This window comes from Rhodamnia argentea, chromosome 6 (assembly GCF_020921035.1).
Source record: "Rhodamnia argentea isolate NSW1041297 chromosome 6, ASM2092103v1, whole genome shotgun sequence".
Lineage (NCBI taxonomy): Eukaryota > Viridiplantae > Streptophyta > Magnoliopsida > Myrtales > Myrtaceae > Rhodamnia > Rhodamnia argentea.
The window spans coordinates 19,059,808-19,078,792 of NC_063155.1; the positions used below are offsets into that span (position 1 = coordinate 19,059,808).

At 39.2% G+C, this 18,985-nt stretch overlaps 2 protein-coding genes and 1 pseudogene across 2 annotated transcripts in view; all 3 read right to left on the reverse strand.

Annotated features, from left to right (window-relative positions):
• Nucleotides 1-18,985, reverse strand: part of LOC115751677 (protein BONZAI 3-like) — a 1,030,407-nt gene that overhangs the window by 699,846 nt on the left and 311,576 nt on the right. The window lies entirely within an intron of this gene.
• The window catches only part of LOC115734452, a 116,184-nt pseudogene that overhangs the window by 891 nt on the left and 96,308 nt on the right, over nt 1-18,985 (reverse strand).
• Nucleotides 4,588-18,330, reverse strand: LOC115734377. The gene is made up of 6 exons (XM_048279952.1): nt 18,321-18,330; nt 12,039-14,934; nt 9,935-10,549; nt 8,891-9,637; nt 8,286-8,756; nt 4,588-5,493 (listed from the first exon to the last, which is right to left on the reverse strand). Exons 2-6 carry the CDS (start codon nt 14,826-14,828, stop codon nt 4,588-4,590), a joined length of 5,529 nt encoding a protein of 1,842 aa, XP_048135909.1. The 5' UTR covers nt 14,829-14,934; nt 18,321-18,330.

The window sequence follows — 18,985 nt, forward strand, 5'->3', positions numbered from 1 at the left end:
ATTAACACACAAAAAGCCTAAGTACTACAAATTGCATAGTTACCCCATAAGTGCATGGTTCACACTAGTATCAAAGTCAAAGCACTCAATGACTAATGGATTCTCCTGCAACAAGTCTTAAAGTGTACCAAATCACTAGTGCAGTAAGAATGAGACAATATGATTGCAGGCTATGTGCAAAATTTGCGTTGATAACTTCAATTTTGCAAATTGGAAGAGAACCCCCAGACTCTACTACTCTGGATTTCTCAGGAAAGGATCCTAAGAAAAAGTAACAACGGAGGACAAGACTAAAGCAATGAAAAGACATGGCAAGAAATAATATATCAAACGGGACCTTTCAAGAGAGATTTTGGAGAGCTTACATTTTCAGAAGACATATCCTTGTTGTCCAACAGGGAGCAGCAGAATATTACTTCAGCAGCAGTCCTGGAAGCAACGGATTCCTTATCACGAACAGTCGAGAGTACCCAGGTTTCTCAAGCCTACTAGCAAATTTTTGTTATGAAGCTACAGGGTCAAACTCCGACTTTGCTTTGTGACTATCTGCAGAAAATAGGAAGGAGAAGATGTTTTGGACAACATGTAGATGGATTGCGCTTGTAATTCACTCAACCCAGGAGCATGGACAATTGCACGATAACAATGTGAGCCAAAAGCACCTTTGACAGCACATAGCTAGCTTCTCCCAAACATTCTTGGTCCTTCAGCTTTAACGTTTGCACTGAAACCTCCCAATCAAGATACCATTGAGATTCCTCTTACTAACATGGAAAGACAAAAGGCAAATAGAAACCCAAGTAATGTGAATGGACTAGTACATATTTCCCAAGTAAGCATGACTGCAAGGGTGACTGATTGCAAGTCATGATTACTTAAATGCCATTCAAACATTCGAATTCCGATGCAAACACAAGATCATCCAATACATTCATTTTGCATTTCCAGAATTCCGTGGACGTAACGATCTATAGACTGCAAGACAGCTAAAGCCAATCCACCCGGGAAAGTGTCGTCCTACCACACATGAACATCGAAGGTAAGAAAAAAGATGAGCTTTTATGTGCATAATTCCTACTTTAGGACAAAACCAAAACTTCAGTCGATCTATAACCATAGTAAAAGTAGCTGGTACTTTAGAACGACTCCCGATCAAGATACTATTTGTATCTATGCTTATTCAGCAAGAAAGAGTTTAGATTTTGTAAGGCGACACGGAATTCAGGTACTCAAAAAACTCTGTTTCAGAAAAAATGAAGAGTGTAAGGGTGTACAAGTGCAAGGCTTAGTTAGACTATTGTGTCTAAACCGGCAGCCCTTTCGAATAAAGCGATGCAAAGCATTCCCACTAAATTTGTGGCGGCATGTAATTCTTGTCATGCGCATGAGTTCCAAAAGGTCAGAGCCCCAATTTGAGAGAAACGAACCTCAATTTGAGAGAAGAGAACGCGTTGACCACGGGCTCGGAAGAAGTGGTCAACGACGTCGTTGTTTCCGCCGTTGTTGCCTCCTCCTCCTCCCACTCCTCTCACCTCCGAAAAGCAACACCCCATTTTCTCTCTCCTCTCTCGATCAACTTCGATTCAAACTCCTCGGACGATTCGATTCGCACCAACAATCCCTCTCTGAAACCCCTCGTCTGCCGATTCTCTCTCTCTCTCCGAAAAACCCCGATTTCACGAGACACTGCTTCTGCTGAGAATTGTCGCGACCCCCTCTCTCTCGACGCCTGATTCACCCATTCGACATTCCATTGTTTGTAATCCATACGCGATGACCATGACCAGCATGTGGATCCAACTTTCGTTGAGGAAGGAGTAAGTGGGAATCGAGAGAAAAAGGAAAGTAGACGAGTGAAGGAAGGATAAAACGATGCGTTAGAAATTCTGTGGATTTCACCCTCATTTCAGTCGCTGTGGAGAGAGGAGCGCGCATAAATTGTTCATGCTAATGTTCTGCAAAATCCTTCTGAATGTCATTCGTGCATGCTAAATCGCCAAGAGAATGGCAGTCCATGGCCGCGTGTGCTGGTACTGGTAGCATTACATTACAAATCCGATGAAGAGTCCCGACCATAGTTGAGCAAATTTGCCTTGCGATAAGTTGTCACTTAATTCAGAATGAAAGTGTCGGGGAAAATCGGGTAACAATTGGCCACGATCAAACAAACCCAATCCAGGATCTTGACCCCCAAAAAAAAAAAAATTCCGGATCAATCTCTTCTCCCAAAACTAAATCCATCGAAATTGACTTAATCCCAATAACAACTAGCAATTTATTTCAGCAACATAACTTCAGATATGTAAATATAATGCCAAAATAATATGGAGACAAAGGCAGTAACTCAAAGATTTTACGTGGAAAACCCAATGTGGAAAAAACCACGGACGACCCAATATTTTCACTAATCATCAAGAATAATAGAACACACAAAGAGGTTCTTATCTAATCATACACTAGAGGTTTAATATCAACAATACAACAACATTGCATTACCACAAAGGTAGATTAACACAAATGGAGCAAGAAAACTCTAACCGATTGGCGAAAATGAGAGATAATTTGGAGAAGGTTCTCAACGAATGAAGCATATCAATTTGTAGCCCTTGATCTCACGAACAATATACTGAAATTTGAGCCAACTCCGTAAAGGTTTGGCCTTCGAATCGTGATCTCAAAGTGACAGCTCTCTTTGTTTCTTTCTTCCCCTTTGCTCTCACCGAGAGCTCTCTCTCCTCTTCGGACTCTTGGGCTCACCCACGAAAGCAAGCAGCCCATTCTTTCTTCATTTTTTGTTTTTGTTTTTTTTTTTTTTTTTACTTTTTGACTTTTCCTTTTTTTTTCCTTGTTTTGTTTATTTGCTGGCTGGGCACAACCAACAGAAAGGGAAGAAGGACTTTCTTTGTAAAACAAAAAAACAAAAAAACAAAGAGAGGTCCAAACAGGCCTTGAGAAATTCGCCACTGCACTAGATGATGATCAAGAAAAGCTGAAGAGCTCGAATGCAACTTCTTCTGTACGGGATGAGCCAATTTCTCATCTTAACGGTCTCCAGCAACTGCAAAACACCACCACAATTCAGTGTTTTGAAAGAATCAGGGGTAGCACATGAAGGACTTGGTTCACGATACAAAGTGGCGCAGATGTGCATTGAATAGCTTTTCGAAGAATGCATACTGATTAGAGTGGAGCGATCAATTCTTGAGCTCATAAATGCATGCAGCATTACATCTCTCAGAGAAATAGGAAAGTAAGTGAAGTTCTAAACTGGAGTGAAATGGAGTTGGTATTTGGAGTATTAAACATGTTTCGAATGTGAGAAACTAGAAAGAACGACAAGATTCAAGTATTTGAAGGCCTTGCTGAGGGCAGTTTCTGAATTGTGGTATTATGGTCACCCCCCTGACGCCCGTCAAAATTCCCACAATAGGGAATACTAGAATTAAGTTTGTGCCTTGCAAGGGAACAACTACATAATCATAGTTTATATTTAATAATGCTCGGAAGTCAAAGTCAAGGATTATGTTCTTTCACATTGGTAGAAGTTTTTACTCCATTTTCCATCTCTGACGAACTAGATACAATAACCATGCACAAATCCAATCACTAACAATGAAATTAGACGTGCTCAACCAATTTTTGAAGCATGAAGATCCTACTGCTTGTGGCAAATTGTATATTGTGATTTCACGTGGTCATCTTGCCAAAGATGTTTTCTCACATACACCATAAAATTTGATTAGCAACATCCATAGAAACAATATACGAAACAACAGACGAATTCCTTTCTATGTAAATCCATTCGTCATGGGCATTAATTAGACAAGATATATTAAGAAATCAAAGAAAATGAAAGTATAAAATGTTTAATTAAGTATACTAATTAGCACACTCAAACACTATATCAGTAGGTTGTTTTAGATTTTGAAAATATTGGGAATCAAAGTAAATTTCACGCATGCAAGTGTTGGATTACAAATGTAGCAATTTATATAAGTTTTTCCACTTAAGGCATATCGAGAAATAAAATCTCTTCAAAATCATTAAGAACATGGATCTCTGTACGGTGGTATTGACATCGTTAATTTATTTTTTCTGGAACATATAATGGACTGACCAAAGGTGAATGGAATATAACTTTTAGAAATGTAGGTCACGGGTAAAGTGTAACTAATATTAAAATTCCCAAATAGAGAGATATTATTGACTATCCAGTATATTGATTGTCTAGAGTAGGAAGAGGTTGATACTAATACAAAGGTACTCGACCGTAGTAAAGACTTTTTGCTTGTTATTAATTTGGGATCTAATGCAATCCGTAAGCAATAATGCAAGCAACTGGTGAAATCAGCGAAGGGACATGCTTATCATTATAGTAGTCCGAGGGGCAGTAGTAAAAATAACATTCTTAGCCTATATTGGATCTAAAAAGAATAAATATTTTTTTGGTAGACTGTAGTTCTATTATGCATTTTTGTTATTGAATTTTCCTTATTTTTAGTGGACGGAATCTATAATAAATGCTACAATAACATTTGTCATTAGAAACAACATTTACGTGACTTACTGCATTCGGTGTGGATCGTTTCATGCCTCAAAGCTTTGGATGGTGGTATCAAGGTCATCCTGTGACGGGCCTTTCTCATCATCGTCGTCCGAGAGTACTTCGGAATCTGTTTGACGCCACAAGGTTTGTATGGTGGTATTAAGGTCGCCCTCCCAATGCCCTTCATCATCCTCTTCGGAGAGGAGTACTTCATCTAGTTTCGGTGTCCTCAAGGTGCCCTTGCAGAATATATCCATCTTAGGGCACTGCATCACAACAATACTCTCCAATGACGGGAACGTGAAGATGCAATTCATGGGGGAGAAGCTCTCGAGGCTTGGTAAACGATCGAATATCAGCTCTTCCAAGTTGGGGAAACAGAACTCCTCCGCTCCATTTCCATCATCTGTTACCACAACTTCCATTTTAGCACAATTTCTTAGGATTAGCCGAGTAAGGTGCATCGGACTCGTCACTACTGAGCAAGTCCCCACATGAACCAAACCGTCGCAATCCTCTAATTCTAGTTCTGTCAAGCTATGGAATGAAGTTGGAGTTGGAAATACAATTGATAAACTGGGGCACTCGGAAATGTACGGATCTTCAATTTGTTTGAGGATTTCAGCCATCAAGGAGCCATCTTTCCGGACTCGACTCGGATTACACAACTTAGTCAACCGAAGTCGCTTAAGATTTCCAAGAGCCTTTAGACTCGTGCCCCCATGTCCAAATGCATCTTCTGGAAATATCTCCTTGAAGGAACTACAATCCAAAGAAAGCTCTTCTAGATTGGGGAATCTGTGGAGAAGGAAGTTGGAGGGAAAGGCGACATTTTCATCATGGTAGCATCCGAAAACTAGCCCTCCGAGATTGCAAAAGATGTAATGCTGCGGTATCGTCACAACATCCTCCCTTGCTAATGGCAATATCTCCAATTGTGGAATGACCTGTGGGAATGCGTTTGAATTAGGCCAACAAAAGTAAATACGGGGCACAGCCATGGCCCAATGACTAAAATGTCCTTCCATTTATTATGGGAAAGGGAAATGTTTGTTGTTAGTGGTTTGCCTAATGTTCAATCAAAATATGTTTAGCGAATTTTGATGAAGACAGTTATTTTTTTTTTCAATCATACTTGAGCTATTCCGATTGTCGACTATTTCAATCCAAAAGTTAAAATATGTGAATTTCAACAAGTTCGTAGCAAAAACTTGAAACATAAAACCTACTTGTTTTACAAAATCGTGTTCCATATGTAGTCCGCCGAGTAGATGCGCCCTCAATAGCAAGATGTTGTATTAATATGTTGCATTTTGTTTTCTAAGCAGCAATTCTCATGTCTAATTTTTTTTTAAATGACTCAGAGAAGAATGCATTCAAACTATAACGATTGATTGGGAATAAGACATCACCTAAGCTAAGCAACAAACCAAAAGCACATAACCCCACATAAATGGTCCTTTTCGGTATTCCGTAAGGTTTGAAATCGAACCTATTTGTCTGTAGGTATATATCACTAACATAACACTCAAATTAAAGTTGGTAATTTCAATTGAACGTTAGTAACTTCAAAAGCGTTGGCAAGCCATCAAAATAAAATTTGGTAGATTCTTTAAGGAGTTGGTGATCTTGAAAGTACAAAGAAACATAAGAACTTCTCAAGATTTGAACAGCTCATTTCGGAGACCAGAAGACATGAGCGGCCCACTCCAAAAAATATGAGCCGAAGATAATTAACCGCAAACAATCTTTAAATTTCTAAGCACTTGACAGGTGTGGTTAGGCGAGTATTAACAAGCACGAAGTGTTTAGCAATTTCAATCTCTTACGGAAAATAACAAAGCTCCGAAAGCTATGCACATACGCCAATGAAACAACCACAAAACGCTAGAATTAAGGACAATACCTTTTCAAAAGAAAAGAGTGCAGGTTGATTCTCGCTGGTAGTTGTACCTTGGCAGCTTTCAAATGCACAATCGAATGAGAATGACGTCATATTGCCGCAGTGTCTCACTTGCAATTTCTTCAAGAGTGGCCATGTTGAAGTATGACTATTCCGGTAGAAGCTCCTCGGTTCCCACAACCGACTTAATCTTAGCTCGATCAATTGTGGAAAGAAGAGATCACATGCACTCCTCTCTACTCCGTCTTCCTCCGTGATAATTTCCTCGACCCCACAATCAATTACAAAAAATTCTTCGAGCTGCGTCATACTTTTTGCTATTGAAATTGGAAATAAACTTTTGAGGCTTTCACACTTGTCAACCGTCATGCTACGTAAGCATCCAAAGGTAAGACCTCCTTGAGGAAGTCCACTCCATAGGTGCTTCATTTTTGGGAGCCGCCTCAAAACTAATTCTCTCAATTGAAAAGTGCATGTAGAACGAGCTTCACTAAAATTGACATCTTCGATGTGAAATACCGCTTCTAAATACCCACAATCGGTCACGGTTAACTTCTCTACGTTCCGAAATCTTGTAAGGATGGTATGAGATGAAAATATGGATGAAAATTTCTCACAATACTCCACTACTAGTGTCTTGAGTTTGGTGAAGGCATTTGAAGCGAGCTCACTAGACCATATCTTCTCCACGTTATCCATATGCGAGATTTTCATCGACTCCATACTAGGAAACTCAACCTGTTATTTTTCATTTCAATTCATTAAAGCCAACTTTTTGTCCCCCTCAAAAAGCCAAATACTTTAATTTCAAGAATAACGAAAATCATAGGACAAACATTATTAGTAGGATAGTAAGGAAAGAAGACTAGATGCACGATATTTTCTTTTTAGCAAATACCATCCCTTAACATCGCTTTTTTCTAGATAGATCTTGTCATATTATTTTGAAAGTAGAAAGCATAATTTTGTTCTAATATAGATCAAAAATTATTTTGAGCAGTACCATAATCCATAATCTCCAATCTGGCATGTCTCGGATTTGGCTCATTACAGTGCACACTTACACAACAGCCAATAATATACTCTCACATTTCTTTGAACCATTTGAAAATATAGCACAAAGAAAAAAACCAGTTAGCACAAAGCAATGCTTCATGGATCTTGCACTTCAAAATTTTCTCCGACAAATTGCAGACTCCCTATTTAGCCCCTCCCTCCCGGACTCGCGATGTCTCGCATTTTTATTATATTCACTATCTTCTACTGTTGGATTTTCATCTGTTGTTTGAGTCCTTTTTCGATTCATATTTTTGTATCTTTTCTCATGTAGCAATACGGAAGCAACACTCTTTTGTGCTTGGGGAAACTCCATTACAGATTAATTGCCACGTAGGGTTGCAAATACGATACAGGTTTTAGGACTCGTGATATCATTATCCCTTGATCTTATATTGACTAAGATTCAAATTTGAGCCGACTTCTTTAGCATCGTCTAGGCTATAAATTAGTTAAAGGATGTTTATTGGTGCTTGGCCTCTAAGTAATATTTTTATTTCAGTTACAGTATTAGTGAAACATTACATTAGCCTAAAATTTGAGAATGAAAGTAAAGTATATCAAGTATTGGTAACTTATGAAAAAGTTTCGATATGTAGTGCCAATATGATTATTTCAACGAATTAGAAAATGATAAGTTAGCAAGATTGAGCCACCGCATATATCCGACTACCGATCAATATTATTTTAAAGAAGAAATACCTTTTCGACTAGCAAAAGCGGTTGTTGCATTGGAAATCTACTCTCTAGTCTTCTACAACTGGCATCTCCTAGAATTACCTCCACGGCTTTACAATCTTCTACAGTAAAATTTTTCAAGGAGGGCCACTCTGAAATATGATTCCCTTGGTAGAAACTTCTGAGTTTTGGCATGTTGTGAATATACAGAGTGACAAGTTGAGGAATTGCAATTATGCCGGCTGCTTCTACAAGTGTCTCCTCTTCTCTGGCAACAATGTACTCCATCTCTTCACAACCACCAAGAATAAGATGCTGGAGTTGTACCAGACTTTTTGCCACATATATTGGAAAAAGGTTTCTCGGACGTGGGCACTCCTCAACTGTCAAGGACTCCATACAATGAAGTAGTCTCTTCCACATAAATGCAGGGATGACGTTCAATAAGTTGGGACATTGCTTCACCACAAGGACCTTTAGTCGACAAATGGACTCATTGGGCATCTCATTCTCCCAAAATTCTATGGATTGAATTCCTCTTAGACGTAGCTCTTCTAACATGGGAAATACAACCTGCAGAAGCATCACCTGGCTAAAGTCACAATGACCGACATTGAAGTGAAGTTGCTTATCCATCCAGATCATCGCAAAGAAGAAAGCAAATCATATGAACAACGATACAATTGAGATAAAGGAAAGAGGAAAACCTTGTCATCAAATAAAGAATGTGGACTTTCATCAAAACCGGCCGATACCCCATTCATCGTCTCCACTCTTGGCACCGGCATCCTCGGCGTAAATGCCTTGAGTTTAGTGCACTCCACAATTGAAAGATTTCTAAGGGAAGGAAACTCATATGCACAACTTCCAGAGCTGAAACTAATCAATCTCTTAAGGGAACGAAGCTTCAATGTATGTAAACGAGAGAACTTCACGGCCTTCAACTGTCGGTCTCCACTTTCTTCCACGACAACTACTTCCCGCATGTTATTGCAACCAGAAACATCTAGCTTCTCAAGCTTATCGAGAGTCCTGTATGTGTCATTTGTGAAGAGATATCTCAAATCGTGGCAACTGCGCAAGCCAACATTAGTCAGACTAGGAAGACCCAACGTTGCTTTGGTGCTGCTTGGCACCAACGCATTCAGCCTCGGCAGGTCCCACAATTTCACTTCTTCTAATTCTATGAAGACCAGATGTTTTTGTCTTTCCTTAGAGTTGATAGAAACATGTTCCATTAATGCTTCCAAAGAGGTACACTTGACCACCTCAATCATTTTCGGGCTCCGGAACCTCTCTACTAAAGTTGAGGGAAAAATATGAGACAAATTTTCACAATCTCGGACCGTGATGGATGCTAATTTGCAGAATGATTCTTCAGAAAGTTCATTGTGCCATATCTTCATCAACCCACACAATACAAAGGTCAACTCCTCCAAGCACGGAAAAAGAACCTGTACAAAAGGACCATATGTCATTTTTTCGACCACAAACTTTCTAAAAATCCTGATTTGGATGAAGTTGGTTGCCCATGATAATATGCTCTACAATGTATTCTTAAGAATGAAGTTTGTTACCCAAGAATAAACCAATGTCGTAGAAAAACAACAAATGCATGAAGTAGCAAGAGGTTTTAAAGGACATGTTGACAGATATAGTTTTCAATTGCTTCATTAGCAATAAAACTACGATTACCGAGAATAATCTCTACGATAGACATAAAGTAGACAATTCTTGAGACATTTACGCACATTTTGATCGAAGAATGCAGGCAAGGGCAAGCTGGAGCCGACACCAACAAACGCTTGTTGTGAACCTGTATCGGTTGCCATCGATTGTTGCTTTCCTTCAAATGAAGAGAATGTCATCATTTTTGGGCATCCAGCTATCCTCAATCTTGTTAAGTTTGGACAGTGAATACGGTACTTCCCATAAGAGAATGTCTTGAGATTTGGCAATTCTTCAAGAGATAAAGAGGTTAACATAGGGAACTCCAAAGTGTCAATGGATGCAGCTTCCTTTGAATCTTCTTCTTCTACATCTATAATTTCCCCCAACAATTTACAACTCGCTATTTCTATTTCTGTTATTTGCTGGAGTGTTTTGGCCATGGAAGAAGAAAAAAGAAACCTCAAGTTCTCACAGTTTTGCACCTTCAGTGCCCTTAAGTTTCGGAAACACAAAGCTATTCTTGGATTCTTGTTCCATATGTGCTCCAACCTTGGTAAGTCACTCAAGGTTAATGTGGTCAATCGTGATAGAATCTCAATAACCCCACTAGCTGTCAATCCTTGAAGGTCGAATACTTCCCGTATTAATTGACATCTTTCAACACTTATGGCTTCCAAATTCTGTAGCTTTATTACCAAATTTGATGGGAAGATACCCAAGAGGAACGCGCAATCCTCTACCTTCAGAAATTTTAGGTTGGTCACATCTGAGGGAAATTGGGAGTTCCATATCTCTTCCAATTTGGGAAGTTCAGATAGTGTCAAGGACTCCAACCAGGGCAATGAAATCTTCAAAAGTTAGGAGAATCACGTTAGGAAGGCATATGCAACGATTTTTCTTTAGCTGCGAGGAGTAGATAACCCCATTTAAACTCACAATGCTTGTAACTAAAAATTATCAATATGCGTTGCATGTGAAAATTTAATAAAAAAAAAGAATCTCATATAACAGATTTGAAGATGATGGAAGAAAAGGCCGAGTAGTGTTTTTTTTTATTTTTAATTTAACCTTTTTCTTCTTTGAATTTTATCAACTTTTTACGGTTGAATTATCATTTACCTATTATGTACATGGACTATATAATATAAGAGGAAGCTATAATCCCTAAGTTATTAAGGAAATTGAATTTACCCTCACATTTTGTGCGTTCTAAATTTTAAAATTTAACGGCCATGAACTAACAACATATCCCAACTATTTTCTACCAAATGGCCATGAACTAACAACATATTAAGTTTAAAAAAAAAGGCACAGAACAATATTAAACATAAGAATGAACATTATTTAAAGGCTTGAAATTGACAAACCATGAAAACTATGTTTTTAATTGATTAAAAAGTATAGTTTGAGTCTGGCAGTTTTTTCTTCAAAGTATTCCAAAAAAAAAAAAAAATCAAAAGATTGAAAGTAGAAAGTAATTGTAAATAGTCAGAAAAATTTGTTGTCCCCGTGCATAACATGGGTTAAAATTCAGTGCGGAATAGATGACTTATCGAACCAAAGTCAAAAAAGTGTTCATCAATTTAAGATCCATGGTTGGTCATAAGATCAATGAACTGGTCGCAGTAGCACCACATGGGCATGAAAGTCAATTTAAGCAATGGATTTTAATTTTAACCATATAAGAACCAGATACCCTTTCTCGTCATAAAAAATTTAATTTATATAGAGAGTTAGTCATGTAGCCAAGAAAAAGAGTTAGTTAATCTAATAAATGATGTTAGTCGAGCATCATGCTCTTTTGCGCTTGGGTCGCGCCACAAAAATTTATTTTTCATAGATAATTAAAAAGGGGTTTCCATAGTGTTATTTACAGAAACTGTTAAATCCAGGCATTAGTGAACAAATGAATGCTTGATGTTTTTTTTCTAATAAATACTTTCAAGCAGTATTTTATTACAAAAAAAGAAGAAGAAGCAATTTAAACATGTGCAGCGCACATAAATTCTAGTAATGAATTAACTCACGCTTAAGCAAGTATTTTTCTGTGATTAACATATTCAGATGAAGGCAATATCCATATTTGTAGCTCATGCATCAGCAGACTAGTCGGAGAAGGTTTCATCCAATTAGGATTGTCGGGATGAATGGGAACATGACTCTTTCAAAAAGCATGAAATTTACCTGTTGCCCATCGAAGAATATGACTGAATGGTCCCCAGTTTTACAGAAGCTCGTCATCTCTGGCAAGTTTTGTAACGTTAGCCTACGCAACTTGAATGACTTCGTGCTAGCATCATCATCTATTTCGTCTATGTATTCATCTGACTCGGCATTTGCAACAATTTGCTGCATCAAGTGGCATCTCGTTATTTCAATCTCTTCCAGTTGCGAGAAATTTTTCGTCATGAACGAATGAAATAAATGTTTGATTTCACCGCAGTTTTTCACTTTCACAATCTTTAATGTGCCCAACGATCTTGGGGCAAGACAGTCGTGATAAATCTTCTCCAAGCTGCTCAAATTCTCAAGAACCAACGATTCCAATCTTGTAAATGCAGGGTAATGTGTGGAGTCAACAACATAATGAACCGAGAAGTTATTTTTTACATGAAGATGCTTCAACTCCAGAAAACCTTTGATGCACAAGTTGTGAATGCTATCGCTGCCATCTTGCAATCCATCCAAGCAGAGATCTTGCGTTCTCCCCAAACATTCCTGCATCCACACATTTTGGAAAAGATCCCCGGAATCCAGCTTGAGCTCTAAAGTTCTGGATTCTTTGTGTTCACCAGAGCAACCCTTAGTGCCCCCAATTCGGATTTTATACTTGTTCAGATTTCCAAATGGGAGGTCACTTGAGAGATTGGTAGAATGAGGAATAGTAATGTAGAGAGTTCTCAACTTTTTCATGTACTTTAACTCAGCCAGGCTGGCGTTGCTTCGCGATGCTTCACCCTCGACCTCCCATTGATCAAAACTGTCCTCCATATACAGCTCTTCCAAATTAACCAAGCTTCCGAGCACTTCAGGCTCGATAATTTTGAGCCCGGTGCACCTTGTCAAGTCCAAAACTCTCAATTCTGTTAGTTCGCCTATTTCTTTGGGCAATCGAGGGATTGCAGATCTGGAGAAATTTAGGAATTGCAAGCCTGTTAGCTTTCCAAGAACAGTCACATCCTCTAGACAGCACTCTACAAGAGTCAGCGATTTGAGGTTCCCAAGGAATTCGATCGACGAAGGTAGAGAGGTGATACACACACCAGTCAAGTCCAAGACTTGGAGCTTCTCCATAGATTCAAAAAATAACTCCGGAATTTTCAGAGACCAATTAGTTTCAGCTAATATAAGTATTCTCAAGTTTGGGCAGTCCAATTTTTCAGGAAGCTCATCGAGGCCGACCCAAATGAAGGATATGGCGGTGCATTTTCTGAGCTCAGTCTTTGACCATTGTTTAAACCCAAAATCCTTCCTCCCGACCAAGGCGTACCAATCCGTGGAAGTAATAGAGATGGCCACGTCAACAGATATGTCATGCATTCTGACCCACTTCTCGTCATTACTGTCCAGTAATAATGAAGAGTCCTGCAGGCTATGTACATCCACAATCAACCTATCTCTAGCGTTATCAATGGTGTTGCTGAATTTTTCATATAAATCCAAACCCATGCAGCAGATAAGAGAATCCCTCAGGGAAATTTTCCCACAGCCTAAAGCACAAATCAAGAATACTGATCTGATCCTCTCATCTTTTACGTCCTCGTAACTTTGCTCCAATAGTGACTTTACATCCGATAGGTCTCTATTGGTCGAAGCATTCCTCCATGCAGCCAAATCTCCGTGCTTCAACCTTTTTGCCAACGAAATAATCAAAAGTGGCAAACCTCCGGAATTCTTCACCACTCCATCAACCCAGGGTTCAAACTCAGGATTGGTAACTTTGTACCCCACTGTCCTTTCAAAGAGTCTTCGGGCTTCTTCATGCTCTAAGTTATTGAGTGAGAATTCTCGATCAGAGCCCATATGAGTGCGCAGAACATCTCGATTTCTAGATGATAACAATAGCTTGCAGCCTCTTACTTTATTATCATCGCCGCAAGGAATACCAACTTTCTTCAACTCTAGCTTCTCCCATAAATTATCTAAAATTATGAGAATGTTTTTCTGAGGGCCACTCTCCAACCTCTCACACAAACGATATGCTCTCCCCGGAGCAGATTTCTCATTCATTAGATGCAGGCCAAGGGCGTCAGCAATTTCATCCTGGATTCCCTTTATATCTTGATTGCGTGACACATTTGCCTTGGCAACCAAATCGAATGGCTTCCGATCTTTCTTAACTCGCCTTTCCACATCCTCCAAAAGCTTGGACTTGCCAACCCCACCTGGTCCCCACACCCCAACCACAATGACCTTGTCATCCACTATAGCCTTCATTACTTCCTCCATGATTTTGGACCTGGACTCCAGGACATCTTCTTTGCTCTCAACAGGTCTTGCAGTGGAAGTGATAGCAGCGACAAATCCTATCGGAGGATTCTCACGGTAGACCTTCTGGAAGTTACTATTTTGGCTTTCTTCACGGAGCTTCTGAATGACTGGAATCATCTTCTTCACCTCTCTGCCAATTGGATGGCGGACCACTGGGTTGGGAAGCCACCCACGGAAGCAAGCACTTTTTGCACTTTCGCCACGTTTTAACAGGTTATCTGCCTTCTCAGTCTCCTCCTCCACACTCTCCAGCCAAATCTTAACATCACTTTCAATGAGTTTTCCGTTATTCTCGGCTTCTACAACAGAGTGCTGCACCCTTTCCCTTGCAGCCTCCAGCTCCTTGAGTCCATTTTGGAGATCTAGGACGTAGCTCTTGTAGCATAGCAAGTACCCAAATTGGCGTCCAATGGGAGCAAACAGGCTCTCAACAAATTTCGAAACTAGTTTCCCTGCGGCGGACGTAACAACTGCCTCGGCCATAGTGCCTTCTTTAAACCAAGAATTTCCTCTTCTTCCTCCCTCTCTTTTGGTCCTCTTCTTGTTGAGCCCTTTTATTATTCGCTTCAACAAATGGGTGCGAAGGAAACTGAGAAGAGAACAGAACCAATCAGTCACAACAGTGAAACAAAACCGGACACAGAGAGAGACGAGCGCCTTGAGCGTACGGAAGCAAGAGCGATGCAAATAAAACAGAGACCGAGGAATATCAGCAAGAGCAACTTTTAGACCGTACAGTTACTTGGAAAAAAACTTGGTTGATGCGAGAAAATATTAAGTGCAACTACGATGCCACGTAATTTATGCATTAACCCAAACAGTGGGAGACAATTGGCACTGTGGGGGCCCACTGTAAGACAATTGGAAAGTCTCTCTCCCTCCCTGGCTGCCGGTTTGATGGGGATCTCTTCCGTTCTCTCTCTCTTTCTCTGCAACTCTATGGAAACGACCGATCTGTCGAGCTCCACCGCCGCTTGCTCCCTCGAGGCCTACCTCGCCAAGCGGCACGGCGTCGACAAGGCCCTCACGATCTCCACTTAAAAGAATGTTATTAAGAAAGAAGAAGCAAACACGTGATGCGTGAATCTTCACATGTAATGTTTGTATACTTTCAAAGGATGTAAGGTGTCCAGCAACGAGTGAAAACTCAAATGTTTTTCATCCTGTTCAATCATATAATAAACTAGAGAATGAAACTACCGTAATGGGTGCTGCATTTCGGATTAAGTTACCTCGGAGCGGATCGAAGTCGTGTCCGAGTCCCGGAAAGGAAATACAATCGGAGGATCAGCTTGTAGTCATCGAAGCAAACATCTCAGAACAAGAACGAGCGTCTCGGTGTGATTTTGATATGTCGTGGTCGTCTTACCGATGCAGCTTCTACTCTTCAAGTACCAAGCCCTTTGCCCACTTCAACAAAGCCTTGAACTTTTTCTCTTTGCCTCCAAGGAACAAACCACAGAAGCGCTTTTTGGTAATATACGGAAATCTTGTTGACCATAAGACCACCACAACAATTCCCTTCCCTGTTAATTGGCAAGAATACCCCCAGGCCCACCCACTGTAGGCTTTGAGGATATTTTCTTAGCTCTCTTTTGCAATTGGACCGCGTGGCCACACAGATCTGAAGTGGGAAAGCAAAGAAAAGACCATTTAGGAATACAACGAGGGACACAACACATCAATCACATGGTTCGGTTCTGTCCCACCTTGCCTAGATCAATAATTGCAATTGCAAGTGACCATGCAAGTAGAACAAAGACAAAACGAAACAAAAGCAACAATAATGGCGTGGGATGGGTCCCATGAAGTTGAGCCTACACGTTTTCTTCGGAAAAAGTACACTTTAAATACTATAACTTTTGTACGGTATTCGTTTGAGTGCCATAACTTTTAAAACGTTCACTTAAGTGCAGGAACTTTTAAAAATCGTTCACTTGAGTGCCATGTTGACGTGATAGTAGGAAAAGCTAACGTGGCGGCCGAGAAAGTTCTCGTAGCATGACGGAAAAGTTACTGTAGACGTCGGAAAATTGATGTGGCACTTCGGAAAGGCGACGTGGCACACCGGAAAAGTTAATGTAGCACTCAAGTGAACGATTTTACTCCGACGTAGCACTCAAGTGAACGATTTTTGAAAGTTATGACACTTAAGTGAACGTTTTGAAAGTTATGGCACTCAAGTGAACGCCGTACACAAGTTATGGCACTTCTAGTGTACTTTTCCCCGTTTTCCTCAACCCCTTCTCATCATCTACCGTTGGATTAGTATTGGGCATGTTTTGACCAAGGAGAAAAAATTCGCGTTAGATCGCCATAAGATTTTCCCCCTTTCTCTTCTCCTCTTATAAATGTGTGGAGAGATTAACGTTTATTTTTCTAATCTACTATTCATACAAGGAAAAAAAAAACATCATCTAAAGGGCCTAAGTAGCGATTCCTTTATCGCCATGTATATATCTTCTCATGCTCGTGTTAACATGGGGGTTCTAGTTTATTTACATTTATCCCAATGAGCCATTTATCGAACCATTAACATTGATGTTCGATCCCATTGAGAAAGAAGAGATCTTCGTAGAAGTGATTTTTTATGATCCGATAAATAATCAATTGTTCATTTATATTCATATTCATAATCAAACTCTAAACGTATATTCTTTGGAATATTGACAATCAAAATCATTTACAACTTTTTTCAGTATATTTCAAAGCTTAAAATATTTCTTTTCATTTTTATGATTTCGCGAGAAAGCAATAGCTAACTTTTAAAAAGGTGATAGTGAGCAAACAACATTTGATAGCTTGTACTTGTTTTGATAGCTAGTGCTCCTTAGAGCTTGGATAATGCCGTGTCACCCATCAATTGAAAGATAACTTCTTTAAAGAGGCCACGTGTGAATGTGAGAAATCTCTAAATTTTGATATTGTTGCTTTATTTTCAATTAAATAAATAGAATTGGCCTATTTTTATGCCCTCTTTGGCTTGATACTAATATTTTATTGTCAATTGACCAAAATAACTTTCTATGTTAGGAAACAAGGTCAATTACCAATTTACCCTTTCTTTTTCCTAGTCTCATCTCCTCTTCACTTTCTATGTTTATCATTAATTGATGAAAATATCCTCCTATGTTTGAAAATCTGCTAATCATTACTAAACGTGCTTCCGTTAGTTAATTTGACCCTTTTCACAATAAATGAATTTCACTTAAATCATTTGAATGCTTAGTGTAATCATATCCCTTAAATCTGGAAAAACAATTGCTTGAAAATAGGCAATACAAACCGAAACAAGTGGATCATGTTCATGGGCCAAAATTGGATGGCTTGATGACATCCTAAATAATTGGAGGTTATCAACCTCCACCCCTCATAATTATGCTTTACAGTTCAATTAGTGCTTTATATTATTAGCCAAATTCAACTTTCTATTATCGGTCGTGTTAAGAAAAGGAGATGTATCTTTTTCATTCATAAGATTTAACGGAAGCTAAAAGTTCTAAAATCCATATTTTTATCAACAAAATCCAGTAGATGGTCATATCATCGCTCTTCTATCCTTTTTTTCTCTCGAGCATCATTACTTATTATTGATTATGAAGCTCCCACAAGCCACTACAAAACCCTATGTTGTTACCCGATATTTTACGTTAAGATATTAGATTCTTTTTTCCCAATTCTTGCTATAGAATAGAATGTCAAAAAGTTACATTTATCATATTTAAATGTTTATCATTTATTCTTTCATCACTTGTCCCGTGAGGTTGTACGGTGGAAGGAGACTCAATAAGTTAGACTCTATGGATATAATCTACATATACACTTGCACTTTCATTTTTGTTACTTTTTCACCCACTTTGTTTCTTCTTCCTTGGTTTTTTTAAAAGGTAAAATCAATACAACCAAATAATCAAACAAATAGGATGAAAACTGAAACAAGTGTGATGATAACATACGAAAAAATGAGACACATACCAAGAGTGGCTTCACTGTAACGATGCAAGAGCAACTGAGATTTCTTGACTTCAATGTTGACTTGTCTGAAGATGGATGAAGTGCAATGCAGGCCAGAACTGGTCCTGATAACCAGTGCACATATCATGATGACGTGAAAACAAGTGGACACCGTGGGGGAAGAGTAGAGCAAGGAACTAAATATTCAAAGAAGAGAATTGTAATGGAGGAAGATGTTTCAATACCTTCAGCTTTGACTTGGAATGACTAGAAGGTGAAGGGATTCTTTTCTGAGTTCTGGCAACAAATACTGTGCCCAACTTGTTGGACTCGCCATGTGCTGCTACAGAAATCAAGAAACACAATTAGCAATCAACACAAATGCCCACGTTCAAACAACTTGCATATGAGAAATTCATTAGTAGAGAGAGAAATAGTGTGTAATATTAGAGGGAAATGACGAAGAGGGATAGAGATGGCAAAATATCTCGATCCCCCGAAGAAATTTTCAATCAAAGCCCAGATAGAATTCCGACTTCTTGATGTATACGAGATCATAACGAGGCAATTTTACTTCCTTAGCCCTCTCATCTTTTGTCCAAGGCCAGGAAAATTGGCAAATGCAAACTTGACTTTAAGGACATTTAGTCAGTCCTCTTTGCAACTGGACCACGTGGCCCCACCGT